The sequence below is a fragment of the Anomaloglossus baeobatrachus genome, chromosome 8 (assembly GCF_048569485.1).
Source record: "Anomaloglossus baeobatrachus isolate aAnoBae1 chromosome 8, aAnoBae1.hap1, whole genome shotgun sequence".
NCBI classification, from domain to species: domain Eukaryota; kingdom Metazoa; phylum Chordata; class Amphibia; order Anura; family Aromobatidae; genus Anomaloglossus; species Anomaloglossus baeobatrachus.
Window position 1 is genome coordinate 255028637 of NC_134360.1, and position 19911 is coordinate 255048547.

The following is a 19911-nucleotide window of genomic DNA, read 5'->3' on the forward strand; positions in this document are numbered from 1 at the left end:
ACCGCTCATTATGCTCATGCATATTCACTGCACCGTGGACCCGGAAGCAGCAGCAGCGCCGGAGACAGGGGAGTATACAATTACATGCTGACCATGAGCTATGCAGACATCACATGGATAGCACACGGACAGCAAATGCTGAACACAAACACACGCACACACACGCACGCACACACACATACGCTCCTACACCACGGACTGTGCAAAATGTGTGTATGTGTGACTTTGCCCAGTGCTGCAACTAAGCTACTATGAATGAGACTGATCTGCATTGCCAGACACAGCTGCATGTTGGAACAAGCCACATTGAAGCGATGTGGCCTCTTCATTCTGGTAGCGGGGGTCCAATGTACTCCTCCCAGTTTAGAGCTCATTCATACATCAGATTTTTCTTTTTCACATGGGCGAAAAGCGGACTGAGTCTCATCAGTGATTTTCATTAGTGTCTAAAATGAGAAAACGGATGCCCCTTCCTGACAGATAAATGTGAACAGGTGCAAACTAAACAAATATATAAATAAATATACTCTAACAAATATACAGCTGCACTCTGGGACACTGAGGCATGCAAACATTGAATATAGGAATCTCGACATGCATTACTGCAAAGGAAATACATTTAAAAATTGAGACACTTGTGTCATAAAAATGGCGAGATTTACATGACCCCAGCAGCCAGCGTCAAGGCGTATCTCTTTGCTGGGTCCCTGCCCAAATGCCTCTACCAGGGCTGAAAAGCGTACAATTTTATGCATGAGCAAGAACCTGCTAATAGAAAATTAAAAATTACCTTACGCTGCTGGGAAGGAGTGTTTAGGCAGAAGGTACTTCCTAACTGTAGAGGTGAAGTGTTGGTCTATAATATATTGTGCTGGAGGTAAACAAAGAGACCATGTGCTTGAATTTACGTTTTTTAGTCTCAGCCAGGATGGGAGGAGTCTACAACACCCGCCAATTCACACGCCCCGTGACATCACATTTTTGCACACGCCCCCGTGACATCACATTTTTGCACACGCCCCCGTGACATCACATATTTTTGCACACGCCCCCGTGACATCACATCTTCAGCCAATGATAGGTTGAAATTAAACTTGTTCCCAGGCCCCTATATAAGCCGACCTCACATCCTCTTTGGACCCTGTTTGCCTCTTGAAGCTTCTTGCCTCTTGGTTCTGGGATCAACATGAAGGATGACCGAGCATCAAACGCTCTGTACTTTACCTGTAACCATACAGCGATAGTGTTAGTGTTGGGTGGGCTGTAGTGGGGTGAGTGTTTTAGCCAATGTGGGTGGTATATTATTTGGTAATTGTGGGTTTCATGGTGTATTAGTGACGGTATTATTTACTGGTGGTTTTCTGTATTGTAATTTAGTACATGCTTATAATATTGATTGATGTATGTATTGATGTGCCAATATTATATTGTGAATTTAAGATAGTATTGTTTGTAAATAAACACATATTTTACGATAACAGCATTGGAAGTTTGCGTGTGTATGGAATACACCAGATAAAGTAGTAGCAAAGCAGTAGTAATAACAGAGAAATGGACCCTTGGGAATAGATCCTAAAGGCCGTGTTACACGCAGCGACGTCGCTAATGAGATATCGTTGGGGTCACGGAATTCGTGACGCACATCCGGCCTCGTTAGCGACGTCATTGCGTGTGACACTTACGAGCGACCGCTAATGATGAAAAATACTCACCACATCGATGACACGTCGTTCATTTCCCAAATATCGTTGCTCGTTCTGGTCGCAGGTTGTTCGTCGTTCCTGAGGAAGCACACATCGCTACATTTGACACCCCGGGAACGACGACCTGCAGCTTACCTGCGTCCACCGGCAACAAGGTGGGAGTGACGATCCTGCGGCTCCTCTCCGCCCCTCCGCTTCTATTGGTCTTCTACTGGGTGACGTCGCTGTGACGCCAAATGAACCGCCCCATTAAAGAAGAGGTTGTTCGGCGGCCACAGCGCCGTCGTTTGTAAGGTAAGTTAGTGTGACGCGTACCAGCGATATTGTGCGCCACGGGTAGCGATTTGCCCGTGACGCACAAACGACGGGGGCAGGTGCTTTCACTAGTGACATCGCTAGCGAGGTCGCTATGTATAAAGCGGCCTTTAGTGTAGGAAGGAATAAGAATAAGTTATTGTAAAAGGGGGGAATACACTAACAGACAAATGGGAACATGTGCACACTGAACATGACATATACTCTTACAAATAGACAGCTGCACTCTGAGATTATAGGGTCATAAGAGAAGCATAATACAGCTCACTGGAAGAAAATAGCGGGTGCGGTGCTCAGATGACCTGGTCTGGCTCACAGGTGAAGAGCAAATTGTTCATGATTAAGAGCTTTTCTTTGCTTGAAACGCTTTTTCTATTTTATTATTGCTGGCGCTGGAATTTTTGACTTTCAATTATAGGGTCATGCCTTCTCCTTCCCACCAGCTTAAAGCGATTTTTAATTTTTCTATTAGCAGGTTCCTGCAGGCTCATAAAATTGTAGAATTTTCTGCGCAGGTAGAGGCATGTAGTTAGGAAAAATGAGATACGCCTTGACGCTGGCTGCTGGGCTCACATAAAACTAGCCTTTTTTATGCGCTGTCTCAATTTTTACATTTTTTTGCTTAGCAGTAATGCATGTCCAGATTCCTATATTCAATGTTTGCATACATTAACACTGCAGAGTGCAGCTGTATATTTCATTAGTGTCATCCGAGTTTCATTAAGAGTTTTGTCCAATTTATCAGTTTTTTTGTGAGCATAGAAAAGAAAAAAAAAGTTTCACCCCCTTCATCTTTTTATGTCCTGAAAAAAAAAAGGTTTTTCCACCCTCTAACACTCCATGAAATCTATATATATAATTGCCTTATTCTGTCTGTCTGTCTGTCTGTCTGTCTATCTGTCTATCTGTCTGTCTGTCATGCTCCGAAATTGTGTCCTTACGGTGACACAAAGCTGATTGGCCGCTGGGCTCGCCATGGCCCCGCCCCCCCACACGGATTGGCCTCTCGCCCCGGCTCTCTGCAGGCCCCGCCCCCCTCACGCAATCCACGCTCGCTCTGGCCCAACTGACACGGAGCCCCGATTCCCAGGTGAGTACACACACATCAGATCACACTCACTCTCACACACACCTCACACATCACAACATGCTGGGATATCGCTTGCTTCTACACCGGCTCCGTCAGGATCCCAGCAGCGCCAGACATAACCTTGCGATGCTGGGATCTTCACGGAGGCCGTGAAAGCTGGTAACCATTATACACATCGGGTAACTAAGGTCCCTTACCCGATGTGTATCATAGTTAACAGTGTACAGCGGCTCACACTCACTCTCACACACACCTCACACACACATCACACACACATCACATCGCATCCACACATCAAGGTCCTGCAGCGCCGGAAAATACAGACACATAACAGCACACACACACACATACACACATCAGATCACACTCACCCTCACACACACCTCACACACACATCACATCGCATCCACATACTCACAACATCCTGGGATATCGCTTGCTTCTCGGCCTCGATACTGTGCTGTTGTGATCTTCCAGGACCTGCCGGAGGATCACATGGCCAGAAGCATGTGATATCCCCGGATGTTGTGAGTATAAGCGCGTATGTGCGATATCGTCAGTGTCTGTGTGTGTGTGAGTGGATGCGATCGGGTGTGTGTGAGTGGATGCGATCGGGTGTGTGTGAGTGGATGCGATCGGGTGTGTGTGAGTGGATGCGATCGGGTGTGTGTGAGTGGATGCGATCGGGTGTGTGTGTGAGTGGATGCGATCGGGTGTGTGAGTGTCGGCAGAGGAGCACGGCGTGCTGGAGGAGGCTGGGAGCAGAGAGGCTGATCATGGGGAAGGCTGGGAGGAGAGAGGCTGATGGTGGGGGAGGCTGGGACGAGGGAGGCTGATGCTGGTGGAGGCTGATGCTTGGGGAGGCTGGGAGCGGAAGGCTGATGCTGAGGGAGGCTGGGAGAGGGAGGCTGGGAGGAAGGAGGCTGGGAGGAGAGAGGCTGATCCTGGGGAAGGCTGGGAAGGGGAGGCTGATGCTGGGGGAGGCTGGAAGGAGAGAGGCTGGAAGGAGAGAGGCTGATGCATGGGGAGGCTGATGCTGGGGGAGGCTGGAAGGAGAGAGGCTAATGCTGGTGGAGGCTGATGCTTGGGGAGGCTGATGCTGGGGGAGACTGGGAGGGGAAGGCTGATGCTGAGGGAGGCTGGGAGGAAGGAGGCTGGGAGGAGAGAGGCTGATCCTGGGGAAGACTGGGAACGGGAGGCTGATGCTGAGGGAGGCTGGAAGGAGAGAGGCTGATGCTGGGGGAGGCTGGAAGGAGAGAGGCTGATGCTGGTGGAGGCTGATGCTTGGGGAGGCTGATGCTGGGGGAGACTGGGAGCGGAAGGCTGATGCTGAGGGAGGCTGGGAGAGGGAGGCTGGGAGGAAGGAGGCTGGGAGGAGAGAGGCTGATCCTGGGGAAGGCTGGGAAGGGGAGGCTGATGCTGGGGGAGGCTGGAAGGAGAGAGGCTGATGCTGGTGGAGGCTGATGCATGGGGAGGCTGATGCTGGGGGAGACTGGGAGCAGAAGGCTGATGCTGAGGGAGGCTGGGAGGAAGGAGGCTGGGAGGAGAGAGGCTGATCCTGGGGAAGGCTGGGAAGGGGAGGCTGATGCTGAGGGAAGCTGGAAGGAGAGAGGCTGATGCTGGGGGAGGCTGGAAGGAGAGAGGCTGAGGCTGGGAGAAGAGAGGCTGATGCTGGGGAAGGCTGATGCTGAGGGAGGCTGGGAGGGGAAAGCTGATGCTGGGGAAGGCTGGGAAGACGGAGGCTGGGAGGAGAGAGGCTGATCCTGGGAAGGCTGGGAGAGGGAGGCTGATGCTGGAGGAGGCTGGAAGGAGAGAGGCTGATGCTGGCGGAGGCTGATGCTAGGGAGGCTGGGAGAGGGAGGCTGATGCTGAGGGAGGCTGGGAGGAGGGAGGCTGGGAGAGGTAGGCTGAGAGAAGAGAGGCTGATGCACACACACACACACACACACACACACACACACACACACGCGCGCGCACTGCACAACACACCACACACACACACACACACTGGGAACCACAAACAACTGCCCTACACAGACACCCACACATACAGACAACGCTGCACACACAGACAACGCTGCACACACAAACACCGCGGCACACACAAATATACGCACATACCGCACAACACACACATTGCTCAAAACATACCTCCCCCCAAAACACACCACACACACACAAACCGCGCAACACACACACAACGCTACAGACACACAGCGCTCCACAAACAACGCAACACACGCAACACACATACAACACCGCTCTCACCCCCCGTCACACCCAGACAACACCCAGAACATGTACAGCGCCTACACAAACACTTGGTAACTACAGACAACAACATCTCTCTATATATATATATATATATATATATATATATATATATATATATATATATATATATATATATAACAATAATCATACATGAACTACACAATACGTAAATTCTAGAATACCCGATGCGTAGAATCGGGCCACCTTCTAGTATACGATATATTGAGATTTAATAAAGTTATGTAATGAAGCTTAATCACTGTATTATGCAAACGTCTGCACCTTAGTAATATCCATGACACGGTCATCCCTTACCGAGCAGTTTGCTTGCTATTAGCGCTGGTAATACAAATGGCGTTTCAGCGATGTTTGCCTTCACTAAGGTATGAGGCGTCTTTGATCTCGCTCCAGCGTTCAGCTGAAGACAGACAAGTTCCTTTTTACTAAGAATGTGAAAGCAGCAAGTAGTAAAGTATAAAATGCAGCAACTTTATTACGTGATCGAGCAGGTCGAGCCTTTCACCGAAAGTTTCTGCAATCAGACTTTTTCCTGAAGTGTGTATACATTAAAAATCCAATAGGGTCACATTACATCCCGTCACAATCGCAGTATAACACATACGTATAGATTGATGAGCGTTTCTATATATGAATAATTTAATTTTAAAAGAGACATAAGATGTTTCCACAACTTGTGGAAGATTTATCAATACTCTGCATAAGCCGAAATCATTTCAGCGCCTCCGCTGTTGTCTGTTTTCATTTCTGTACATCTTCCTATACAGTGTGTCCACCCCTATCCTGTATACACCACTCCTATATACAGTGTGTCCACCCATATCCTGTATACACCGCACCTATATGCAGTGTGTCCACCCATATCCTGTATATACCGCACCTATATACAGTGTGTCCACCCATATCCTGTATACACCGCACCTATATACAGTGTGTCCACCCATATCCTGTATACACCGCACCTATATGCAGTGTGTCCACCCATATCCTGTATACCCCACCCCTATATACAGCGTGTCCACCCATATCCTGTATACACCACACCTATATACAGTGTGTCCACCCATATCCTGTATACACCGCACCTATATACAGTGTGTCCACCCATATCCTGTATACACCGCACCTATATGCAGTGTGTCCACCCATATCCTGTATACACCGCACCTATATACAGTGTGTCCACCCATATCCTGTATACACCGCACCTATATACAGTGTGTCCACCCATATCCTGTATACACCGCACCTATATACAGTGTGTCTACCCATATCCTGTATACACCGCACCTATATGCAGTGTGTCCACCCATATCCTGTATACGCCACCCCTATATACAGCGTGTCCACCCATATCCTGTATACACTGCACCTATATACAGCGTGTCCACCCATATCCTGTATACTACGCACCTCTATACAGTGTGTCCACCCATATCCTGTATACACTGCCCCTATATACAGCGTGTCCACCCATATCCTGTATACACTGCACCTATATACAGCGTGTCCACCCATATCCTGTATACACTGCACCTATATACAGTGTGTCCACCCATCTCCTGTATACACCGCACCTATATACAGTGTGTCCACCCATATCCTGTATACACCGCACCTATATACAGTGTGTCCACCCATATCCTGTATACACCGCACCTATATGCAGTGTGTCCACCCATATCCTGTATACGCCACCCCTATATACAGCGTGTCCACCCATATCCTGTATACACTGCACCTATATACAGCGTGTCCACCCATATCCTGTATACTACGCACCTCTATACAGTGTGTCCACCCATATCCTGTATACACTGCCCCTATATACAGCGTGTCCACCCATATCCTGTATACACTGCACCTATATACAGCGTGTCCACCCATATCCTGTATACACTGCACCTATATACAGTGTGTCCACCCATCTCCTGTATACACCGCACCTATATACAGTGTGTCCACCCATACCCTGTATACACCGCACCTATATACAGTGTGTCCACCCATATCCTGTATACACCGCACCTATATACAGTGTGTCCACCCATATCCTGTATACACCGCTCCTATATACAGTGTGTCCACCCATATCCTGTATACACCGCACCTATATACAGTGTGTCCACCCATATCCTGTATACACCGCACCTATATACAGTGTGTCCACCCATATCCTGTATACATCGCACCTATATACAGTGTGTCCACCCATATCCTGTATACACCGCACCTATATACAGTGTGTCCACCCATATCCTGTATACACCGCTCCTATATACAGTGTGTCCACCCATATCCTGTATACACCGCACCTATATACAGTGTGTCCACCCATATCCTGTATACACCGCACCTATATACAGTGTGTCCACCCATACCCTGTATACACCGCACCTATATACAGTGTGTCCACCCATATCCTGTATACACCGCACCTATATACAGTGTGTCCCCCCATATCCTGTATACACCGCACCTATATACAGTGTGTCCACCCATATCCTGTATACACCGCACCTATATACAGTGTGTCCACCCATATCCTGTATACACCGCACCTATATACAGTGTGTCCACCCATATCCTGTATACACCGCACCTATATACAGTGTGTCCACCCATATCCTGTCCACCGCCATTAACTTGAGAACGGCGGCAGCTATAGGCATAGAAGTGGTGTCTAGGTATAGTAAAGTAGCCATGCGCTACGCAATGAAACCACCTACAGCGCCACCTGGTGGAAAACAACGGAGTTAGCATTTTTATCTCGAAAACGGAACGAGATAGCGAAAAAAAGTGAATTACAAAGTTGTAGGAAATCATCAATTCAATACGAATCGACACCTTGCACAGAAATGCTATGATCTGAAAACCCATGACCCCCCCAAACATTGAATGCTGGTCACGCATATGGCGCTCATTAGTGGCCACCGTCAGCTGCAATGCACATCTGGACTGGGTGGACACACTGTATATTTACAGCATTGGCGAGTCCTTCTTGGTATCCTGATCTGCTTCGGTGTCAGATTTAGGCAAGTTTGTCTTCACATTATTTGGCTGCAAGTTTGGCAGAAAATTGAGGTTCATGAGGTCAAACGGAAAAGGTAGAAGGAAGGTGGCGGGTTTTTCGGATGTCATACACTGTAAGGTGTGCAGATACCGGAGCTGCACTGCTGTGGGGGACCCCGACAAACTCTCTGCTGCAAGTTTAAGGGACTCAGACACGGTTTTCTCACATTCGGCAGCAAGAACCTGTCCAGAAAATAAATATAGAATTTAATAACTAATTATTCCATATATAAAGTGTACATATAATTCTCGATCGCTATCCTCACCTTTACTTTGGCGTGTCTTTGTGCTTCGGCTTCTGCGGCCAGTGTTTGCTTAACCTCTTCAGGAAGGTTAATATCTTTACTAAAGAGAGGAGCAAAAATGTCACAATATTATAGGAAATAATATTATAGATAATGCTGCAAAATAGCAAAGTATAAAAAAAACCAAAACATTGGTTTCACAAAGATATAAAGAAACCAAGCGCTCAATTCATGGGCATCATCTGATAAAAGATCAGACACATTTTTCCAGTTTTGGATATTTGTGTGGACTAATTATCGAATAAAGAGAACATTTATTTATTGAATTTCTGTAATTGAAAGAAAAAAAATTAAGAGTCTGTCCAGTCTAAATCCAAAAGTCTGCAGTTACTCTATATGACCGCAAACGCGTGGATTCTCAAATAAGCGCACACTGTAAGGATTCTCCGGTGTCAGAGACGTGACCGGCGGCACGTGGCCGCGAGTATGCGATATACATGTTCCCGGCCAGAATCCGTCTAGATAGGTGCAGTGTCGCTCAATACACCTTAGGCGGCTTTCACACTACGTTTTTTTAGCATGCGTCATGAACGTTTTGTTGCTGTAAAAGCAGATCCTGCTTTTACAAAGAAAAACGCATGCAAACGCATGTGTTATTTTGCAGGATTCTGTAACTGGATGTTTAGGGGCGGGCATTGGAGTCATGTGATCGGGAGTCAGTGGAACTGAACATGACAGATTGGGAGCCGGCTTCTGACAGCTGCAGAGGCTCGTAACCAAGGTAAACATTGGGTAACTTGCTTGGATACCCGATATTTACCTTGGTTACGAGCATCCGCAGCTGCTAGGAGCTGGGCTGCCTGCTCCCTGCACACGTAACCAAGGTAAACATTGGGTAACTTGCTTGGATACCCGATATTTACCTTGGTTACGAGCATCCGCAGCTGCTAGGAGCTGGGCTGCCTGCTCCCTGCACACGTAACCAAGGTAAACATCGGGTAACTTGCTTGGTTACCCGATATTTACCTTGGTTATGAGTGTCCACAGCTCTCAGGCGGGGGAGGGGGGGCAGAGAGGGAGGGGGGGAGAGAGAGACTGATCACGCGAGGCTGGTTTCTGGGCATGCTCAGTAGAGCAAGCAGGATCCTGTCCATCAGCATGCCAGCGTTCACATGCGTTTGCAGGCTGTTTAGTCAGGATCCAGCAATTTGCAGTATTTGGACGCAGCTCAAAAACGCTACAAGTATCGTTTTTGAAAAAAGTAAAAAAACTGAAAGCCGCTGGATCCTGACTATAACGCACACAAACGACTGCAAATGCATTGAAATGAAAATGCATTTGCACTGGATCCATTTTTGCGTTAAAAAAACTTTCAGGACGCATGTTAAACAAAGTAGTGTGAAAGCCGCCTTAATTGTGGAGGCTAATCACAAAGCATTAAAAAACTTGGTGTAAACAAATAAAAGCACCAAGGATTTACTGTATTCTGCGAGCGTCGGTAAGTCTTAACATTTATTTCTGTTCCCTTATGTCCGTTTGTTTCCTTCGCTCGCACTTACATTTCTGTTCTCTCCACTTTGATGCCCCAACGACATGTAACAGCATCCAGCGCCACCTGCGAAGAGGGACAATCATTATTTACCCTCAAGATATTTAAATTTACATTATTATTAAAGGGGTATTGTCATCTCCAATATCCTATCCCAATAATCACCATCATCATCATCACCATCATCATCATCATCTTAGAAATGTAGTATAGTTCTCCTGATATAAGCCGTGTCTCTTACCTCATGTGCAGGGCAGTGCAGCTTAAGATATCCATGTCTACTCATATAGTGACAGTTGTAACCATGGATACATACGTACAATGCCCTGCACATGAGGTACGAGACACGGCTATATCAGAAGAACTATACTACATTTCTAATTGGAAGTTTTGGTAATATTATTATTTCACCTACTACATATTGGAATAGGATCCAGGTGATGGGAATACTCTTAATTATCAACGCCACTAAATTCTATTTCTGCTTTTAAATGAAATTTTCCAATAGGAATAAGAGGAAAGAAAATATCCTGAATAGTAAGCTGCACTGTCAGGCTATGTACCCGTGGATATATCTGCAGGTATGTCCGCAGGTTTCCCGCAGCAGCTCCCTGGAATCTGCAGCTATACATTGCTGCGGTATTCCAGCGAAATATCTGCGGGAAACCTGCGGACATTCGTGCGACTTACCTGCGGAAGTCCCGGCCTCTATCTCCATAGCGGAGGGCCAGGAATTGCACAGGTAAATCCGCAGGAATAATTGACATGCAGTTACATGCGGGTGCGGGACATCCGCAGCATATTCCGCAGCCGCACATACCGCAGCATGGACACAGCATTCCCCATGTCCCATAAGATAACATGGGCAGTGTCTGTACTTGCTGAAACCTGCAGATTTAGCTAGAAAATCCAGATATATCCGCAGGTTTTCCGCTGCAAAATCCGCAGGTACAGAGTCCCGTGGGCACAGGGCCTTAGGCATAATGTGAGATTTCTGTAGAAATGTTTTTCGTTTTGTACAGTTTGTGCAGTATGTACCGGGAAGATGCAAAGGCATCCATTGTATTCAGGCCTTTACATCAGGGGCTCTGTCAGGTAATACACAGTTTGCATTATACTTATATAGGATGGTGCAAGAGGGTATGGAAGATGATGGAGGTGATAATTGGTGCTTTTAAAGGGATCCTGTCACCAGATTTGTCCCCTATAAGCTGCGGCCCCCACCAGTGGGCTCTTATATACAGCATTCTAACATGCTGTATATAAGAGCCTAGGCTGCTGTGTAGAATGTAAAAATACACATGTGCACACCGAGAATAAAGGCAACAATTTTACATATTTAATATCAAAAACATTTTATTACAATAAATGCCAACCACAAACAATGATAAAAACATTTAAATTAGAAAAAAAATAAAATGCCCCCCAAGTGGATCAAGTCCCCAATAGAGTAACTGCCCCAATAAGCCATGCAATTGTATATCAAGAATAACAAACCACAATAGCCTGAAGACAAAAACTGGAAGACCAGAGTTAAAATAGAGGGCCAGGGTATAAAAGCCACCGTCAATAAATTCTGCACACTCCTGTGCATGATAGGTGCACTAATCAAAGGCAGAAATCCACCAGGAGGACTCGGTGGGTACGCTATATGGTGCGGTAGAGAGCAACAATACAGATAGTAGAGGGTAAGCCCAGAGCCAGATAATGCTGCGCCCGAGGCAGCGCACACAGGCCAAGTAATAAGAGCCTGCGAGCGCCAGGGAAGGAAATTCAGAGACACAAGCGGCTACAGGAAAACCCAAATACACCTGAGGGTGGAGGTAGAGAAGACCCTACACGTGTCGCCGCGCACAGAGGCTTCGTCAGGGGCGAGTCTGAGACATTGTTTGTGTTTATCATTTGGCATTTATTGTAATAAAATGTTTTTGATATTAAATATGTAAAATGATTGCCTTATCTATTCTCGGTGTGCGCATGTGTTAATGCAGAGCTCTTTTTCTTGTGTCTAGTACAGGCTATAGAGGATCTTCTCACCTTTACCTCCTCCCCGATGCTTCTTCTTTCCAGTAAGATCTCTATGAAGGCCCTGTGTGCCAGGAGTCGCTTCGTGGTGCTCTGGATGAGCAGCCGCAGGGCACTGGAGATACTGCTCACACTGGTCAGGAACAGAGCAGCGTTCTCTAAGCGATAGTAACAAATTGCATCCACCTCCAACGTAACCAGATCTTTAGTGACAATCTAATAAAGGAGAAAAATAAAAAATCAGTCAAATGGTTTGATAGGAAAAAAACAAGGGGCCCAAAAATGCAGTTTTCTACCCTCAAAAGGTTCAGATTTGCATTGATGGAGCCAAAAAAATAAGAAAAATTGCAGCAAAACAAACTATTCTACCAGTAAAATGCGACCACTGCCGAAACCCAATGGACTTCATCATAGCCAAGAAACTAAAGGGGAAAGCAACAAGAAGGACAACAAGAGAACACCACAACCGCTCACAACAATAACACAAACCACCACCAGTAAGCCTAGATAAATCCACCTTTCCAGACCAGTACAGACAAGCTATAGCTGGCACTAGAAGAACAGTCCAACCAGCATAAATAGGAGGAGAGAGCATATGACTGGTTCTCCAATAGCATTTGAATAAAGGAGATAGACAAGCAGACAAGCAGAGATTAACTCTTGGTAGCCGGCCGAGGAACTACAGGTCTGAGTCGATGCACGATTCTTCCCGCACTAATCATAAACGTCAGAAGTTAGCAGGCGAAGTGCAAGAATCTGGAGTTTCCACAGATCAGGACGCAGCCATGACAGTCGGCAACGCCTGCAAAAACCTCCCTGTAACAGCTAGCAAAAGCAGAGTGCAAACATAGACTTACCTGGTGAAAAGGAACCTCAAAAGTCTTTATACGGAAATCTAGCTTGGTAAACTTGTCCAACATGGGGAGATAAAAGAAGATCCCTGGGAACAAAAGTCGGCGTCACCCGCTTATATTACTAGGAAATTATAAGGTATATTTCATTATATTACACTTGTCAAAAGTTTTTTCATAATATCAAGGGACATGGATACACGTATCACTGAATAAAACTACACAAAGTTATGATTGTTGATGAAATACAGTTTTTTTTATACTTTTTGCAAGAAATTAGCTTTAAAAACACTATGAAAACGTTATGAAAAATGTAGTGTGACAAGGTGCACTTGAAAGTTTGTCCCCGTCATGATTCACTGAGTGTCTGTACTTGGTTTGAACAGTCATTCTGTGCTGACTGAATCTCCTTAATGTGTTTGTTTTTTTCTTTTAAAACGATGCCTTGTTGTTATTATCCAACCTGTGGAATTCCCATCAATGATGTGCATAAAGAATATGCAAGCCTTGTGTACAGATACATGCCCTTAAAGGGGCTGTCCAAGCACAATATATTGATGGCCTACCCAGAGGGTACTCCGGTCACCCATATCAGATAATGGCGGTCAGGCATGTGGCATTCCCTCCTATCAGCCATTATTTGCTCTGGCGGCCGCCGGATATAAACATGTTGAATAGAGCTCTAAAGTGCCACGCTTAATGCATAGCTGCTGCCGGGGGCTGTACGACAGCTGCCATCATTGTGGTAGGTGTCGGGAGTCGGACCCCGTACAGAGAGGTCATCAATAAGTTTTTGTCCGGACAATCCTTTTACTGTTTCTCTTCTACATGGAAACTCCTGGCCACCCCAATATATTCTGTATGGGAACGCCAAGAAATATACACACAATACATACTGTAAAAATAGGTAGTGATACAATGTATATATAGTAAATAAGGTTTTATTACCAGGTCCTCTAGCCCGTCCTTGCACCAAGCGTCCCAGCCGAAATATAACTGCACGCTCATATTCTCTCAAGATCTGCAGGGGGCAGATAAAGGGTATAATGTTAATCACACCGGGGTAATAAATGTCTCCATGCGTTTTTCCATTTGTTTTTCTAGTCATTGCGAATGCAGGGGTTCTGGCGATGTACCCCTGAGATCGCAGCCAGGACCCGGCTCTGTCAGGAGCAGTGCCCGCGCCGCTACCGGTAGTTTAACCGCTTGAATGCTGCAATCAATATGATCACAGCATTCAGAAGGCAGGGAGAGGAACCATTTACCTCTCCCCGGCAATCAGGTCTTGTAATGCGATCACAGGACCTGATCACTGCCATGGCAACCTTGAGTCATCACCATGACGACTCCGGGTTACTGAGCTATGGATCGCCTCACAGACCATGCCGGATGCATGGTGCATGAGGCGAAGTGTCAGCGTTGCGAGTGCAGCAGTGACAGGTAGGATCCATTGTAGTGATCGAGTACGAGCACCATACTGGATTATATCCGCAGGAAAAAAATGCAGAAACAGTTGACACGCTGCTTCTTTTTTCTGCACCAAAATCTGCAAGGAAAAAAATCTGCAACATGTGAACAGCAAGTCAGGATTCTCAGACTTTGCTGGGATGCGTTTTTCCTTGCCGTATTGATTAAAATCTGCAAGAAAAAAAAACGCATGAAAAAATGCAGCATGTGCACACGGCCTAATAACAGCCATAAGATGGCTACGTAAAAAAGTCCCTGGTGCAACAAGTGACCGCAGCCGATATTATACATTTTCATTACAGGATAGGAAGGAGTCATAGATGATGTGATACAATTATGTTGAATGATGAAATGTGAAAAGACGTAGAACCAACCATCACCATGGCCTCTAATCTCACCTTAAAGCAAAACCAGATGGAGAGAGGCAGGGTGAGGATGACGAGCAGCACCGCGCAGAACGTGAGCAGCACCTCACACAGCCCGAGACCAGGGGACGTCACAGCTGGAAATACACAATGACACTGGAGGTGTGAAAGTGGCAAAATATATATTATATACTGTACATATACACGTACATATTTATTATATATATATATATATATATATATATATATATATATATATATATATATATATATATATATATATAATAAATAAAACATACATTGGGTGAAATATTGAACACGTCACCAATTTTCTAGGTAAATATATTTCTGAAGCTGCTATTGACATGACTTTCTCACCAGATGTTTGTAGCCACCCATCCAATCACCACAGGCAGAGAAATCGAACCATAGATGTCCAGAAATTTTGTGACGTTTAATAATGAGAAATGAACAGGGAAAAAATATTGGACACACTTACTGAAATTTATTTAATACTTTGTACAAAAGCCATTGTTAATGAGGCTTCAAGACGCCTCCTGCATGGAGAAACTAGTCGCCTGCATTGCTCAGCTGTGATTTTGGCCCATTCTTCCAGACAAACACTCCTCACATCCTGCAGGTCCTGGCTCCTATGAGCTCTGAGCTTTAGTTCCTTCCATACATTTTCTATCAGCTCCGGTCATCGGCTCGGCCATTCTAGGAGCTTTATTTTCTCTGAAACTGAGAGTCTCATTTTCCGTGTGTTTGGGATCATTTTCTTGCTGAAATATCGACCCTCGTTTCATCATCATCCTGGCAGATAGCAGCAGATTTATCAGGAATGTCTCGGTACATTTACCCATTCATCCGTCCTTCAATTATATGAAGTTTGCCAGCGCCGTCTGCTGAAAATCAGCCCCACACCAGGATGTTCCCACCTCCAAAGATCACTGTGTGTTTGGTGTTTGTGGCATGGTTTGCAGTACCTTGACATCCAAAAAGTTAAATTTTGCTTTCATCTGAACAGACTATATTTTCCTAGTATTTCACAGGCTCCCCTAAATGGTGTTGAGCAAACTTTAAACTCGCTTGAACCTGCTTTTTGTTCAGCAATGTGGTCTTGAGTGGTGAACGTGCACAGGAGCGTGCACACAGGAGCGTGCACACAGGAGCGTGCACACAGGAGCGTGCACACAGGAGCGTGCACACAGGAGCGTGCACACAGGAGCGGTGCATACAGGAGCGGTGCATACAGGAGCGGGTACATACAGGAGCGGTGCATACAGGAGCGGTACATACAGGAGCGGTACATACAGGAGCGGTACACACAGGAGCGTGCATACAGGAGCGTGCACACAGGAGCGGTACATACAGGAGCGGTACATACAGGAGCGATACATACAGGAGCGTGCACACAGGAGCGGTACATACAGGAGCGGTGCATACAGGAGCGATGCATACAGGAGCGGTGCATACAGGAGCGGTGCATACAGGAGCGGTGCATACAGGAGCGGTGCATACAGGAGCGGTGCATACAGGAGCGGTGCATACAGGAGCGGTGCATACAGGAGCGTGCATACAGGAGCGGTACATACAGGAGCGGTACATACAGGAGCGGTACACACAGGAGCGTGCATACAGGAGCGGTACATACAGGAGCGGTACATACAGGAGCGGTACATACAGGAGCGGTACATACAGGAGCGTGCACACAGGAGCGGTACATACAGGAGCGGTACATACAGGAGCGGTACATACAGGAGCGGTGCATACAGGAGCGGTGCATACAGGAGCGGTGCATACAGGAGCGGTACATACAGGAGCGGTGCATACAGGAGCGGTACATACAGGAGCGTGCATACAGGAGCGTGCATACAGGAGCGGTACATACAGGAGCGGTACATACAGGAGCGGTACACACAGGAGCGTGCATACAGGAGCGGTACATACAGGAGCGGTACATACAGGAGCGGTACACACAGGAGCGTGCATACAGGAGCGGTACATACAGGAGCGGTACATACAGGAGCGGTACATACAGGAGCGGTACATACAGGAGCGTGCATACAGGAGCGTTACATACAGGAGCGTTACATACAGGAGCGGTACACACAGGAGCGTGCATACAGGAGCGGTACATACAGGAGCGGTACATACAGGAGCGTGCATACAGGAGCGGTACATACAGGAGCGGTACATACAGGAGCGGTACATACAGGAGCGGTACATACAGGAGCGGTACATACAAAAGCGGTACATACAGGAGCGTGCATACAGGAGCGGTACATACAGGAGCGGTACACACAGGAGCGGTACACACAGGAGCGGTACACACAGGAGCGGTACACACAGGAGCGGTACACACAGGAGCGGTACACACAGGAGCGGTACACACAGGAGCGGTACACACAGGAGCGGTACACACAGGAGCGGTACATACAGGAGCGGTACATACAGGAGCGGTACATACAGGAGCGTGCATACAGGAGCGGTACATACAGGAGCGTGCACACAGGAGCGGTATATACAGGAGCATGCACACAGGAGCGTACATACAGGAGCGTGCACACAGGAGCGTGCACACAGGAGCGTGCATACATACAGGAGCGTGCATACAGGCCCTGGAGGGTGAGCGCATTACTGCTTTCTTTGAAACAGTTGGATTTTCTAATTCCAGGGCTTTCTGTAGATCTCCATGGCTGGTCCTTGGCTCTTGGGCAACCATTCAGATAATTATTTTCACTTCTATGTCCGAAATCTTGAGGGGAAAACCTGGTTGTGGCCGCTTTATGGTGATATTATGTTCTTTCCACTTCTGGATTATGGCCCCAACAGCGCTCACTGTCACCTTCAGTAGCTAGTCTTCTGTAACCAATGATGTCATCAGTGTGTTTTGCAACAATAAGGTTGCAAAGATCTTGAGACAGCTCCCTGGTTCTACCCATCATGAGATGTTTCTTGTGTGGCACCTTGGTAAGGAGACACCTTTTTATAAGCCATAAATTGAACCAGCTGATATTTTTCAGTAAGTGGCAGGATTCCTTTCTAAATACTGATAGAGTTCAGCTGGTGTCATTTCCATGGCCTTTTGGACCTTTCCCTCTTCTTGTCTTCAATACTTGTATCATTTCACATTATTACACATTGCTAAGTTTATGGACAGCTATGGTTTGATTTCTTTGCCTGTGTGGATTGGATGGGTTAATATCGATATCTGGTTGAGAAATTTACGTCAATAGAAACTTTAGAAATATATTTACTTAGAAACCTGGTAATTAGAAGATACTTGTACTGCTGTTAAATGTATGGATTGTATCGGTACATACCGGATTAGCCGTACCACACACTGTGACTGCATCTACATCATCATCCTGCATGGAGCAGTAATACAGAAACACACAAGAAAACAAGCAAATTATGTCTTCATTAAAAAGGCGCCGGAGTCCGCACATGCCGTGATCTCCGGAGCCATTTGATTGAAGATACTGTGGAGAAGACTATAAGCGGAATTAGCACGTGCGCAGATTATTATTAATTTTTTTTTTACATCTGCGCACAAGTCCCTGACGCTCATAGTCATCTCTCAATGTTTTCAATAAAATGGCGCCGGAGATCGCGGTCTGCGCAAGCGTGGACTCTAGCACCATTTTAATGAAGACGGAATTACTGTGGCAATGCACATGTGCCGCCAACAGCAGCAGTAGCAGCGTGGCGTGATATTTATATAAAGAAAAGGGGACATGAAATACCAGACGCAGAATGAGGAATATACACAGTGGACCCGACCCACAAAGGCCCCCCCACCCCGATGCACACGTCAATCAAAGTATAGTGCATTTCTGCAACTTTGATTAAACATATTTCACCAACCAAACATCGGATCCCTCAACAACAGGAATGCCTGGATCCAGCACCCGAGCGCCAGGATGGCACTGCCTTTACTTTATATAGCAAAATCCTGGTGGTTGGTTCCCTTGAAGAACCGCTGTGACTGTCAGCACAGGGCTGTGTAGTGACCGCTATATGTGACTCTCCATACAGTGCTGTGTACAGCCATCCTGCCTTTATTCCTTATAAATAATCCTTACCTTCATCCTTCTGCTCTCCCTCCAGAAGAGCCATAATTTCTGTCTCCTCGTCTGAAGCCACCACGTTGTCCACGTCCACCACAGCGGATACCTTAGCGGCGTTCTTTGGGGGTTCTCTGCCCCTCTCGCTTCTGGATCTTCCTGAGCTTTGATTTCCTTTCTTTTCCCTTTTCGACCCATGGCCAGCGGAGTCCTTCTGTTTCGGAGGGGCCTCTCTGGAAGAACTGCGAGACCTCCTCTCGGTCATGGCTGTGATGATTAGTGAGGGGCTGGACACTGTACTTATGTGATGCCGACAGGTGGGACGCGTCCGAAGACGGAAAGTAATTAATGTCTATGACATTCCACATTCCGGTGTGTGTCGTCCTCATTCATCATACACGATGCTCTCTTCTGCTGTAATAAACAGGTTATAAACCCTGTTCTGGAAACATCTTGTAAATTATATAGATTTTATCACTATGTTACATTGTACTGTATATGTTGTTTGGGGTTTTTTTTTGGGGGGGGGGGTTCATACTAGTCGGCAAAGCCAATTATTTCAGACAGCCCATACAAAAGACGCAGTCCTTAGGAATGATGGATAAATCGGACTGAGATTTGTAGAAAAATCCGCGGCAGAAATCCACGACCGAGCCTGGAGTCTTCTGTGGATGAGCAGTTTAAGTTTATGTTCACACGTGTGTTAGGTTTCCACATCGTAGCATCCAAAAGAAGCCAATTGTGTTTTTCCTTTTTTTCACTGCTTGTTTTCTGCAGAATCAGTTTGTGCCACCAACATAAAACGTAATACAGAAGAGGAGAAAGAGCGGGGTATTCTCATTGCAAATAAGCTGAGCAGCAGCATCA

At 46.5% G+C, this 19911-nt stretch overlaps 1 protein-coding gene across 1 annotated transcript; it reads right to left on the minus strand.

Moving 5' to 3' along the window:
• Positions 1-7868: 7868 nt before the first annotated feature.
• NPHS2 (NPHS2 stomatin family member, podocin) lies at positions 7869-19450 on the minus strand. Its single transcript, XM_075321209.1, is given in 9 exon segments — positions 7869-8655; positions 8739-8817; positions 10277-10332; positions 12304-12507; positions 13149-13231; positions 14091-14163; positions 15008-15111; positions 19063-19315; positions 19317-19450. Coding segments are annotated over 9 exon segments (1245 nt in total). The 5' UTR covers positions 19434-19450; the 3' UTR covers positions 7869-8379.
• Positions 19451-19911: the final 461 nt, after the last annotated feature.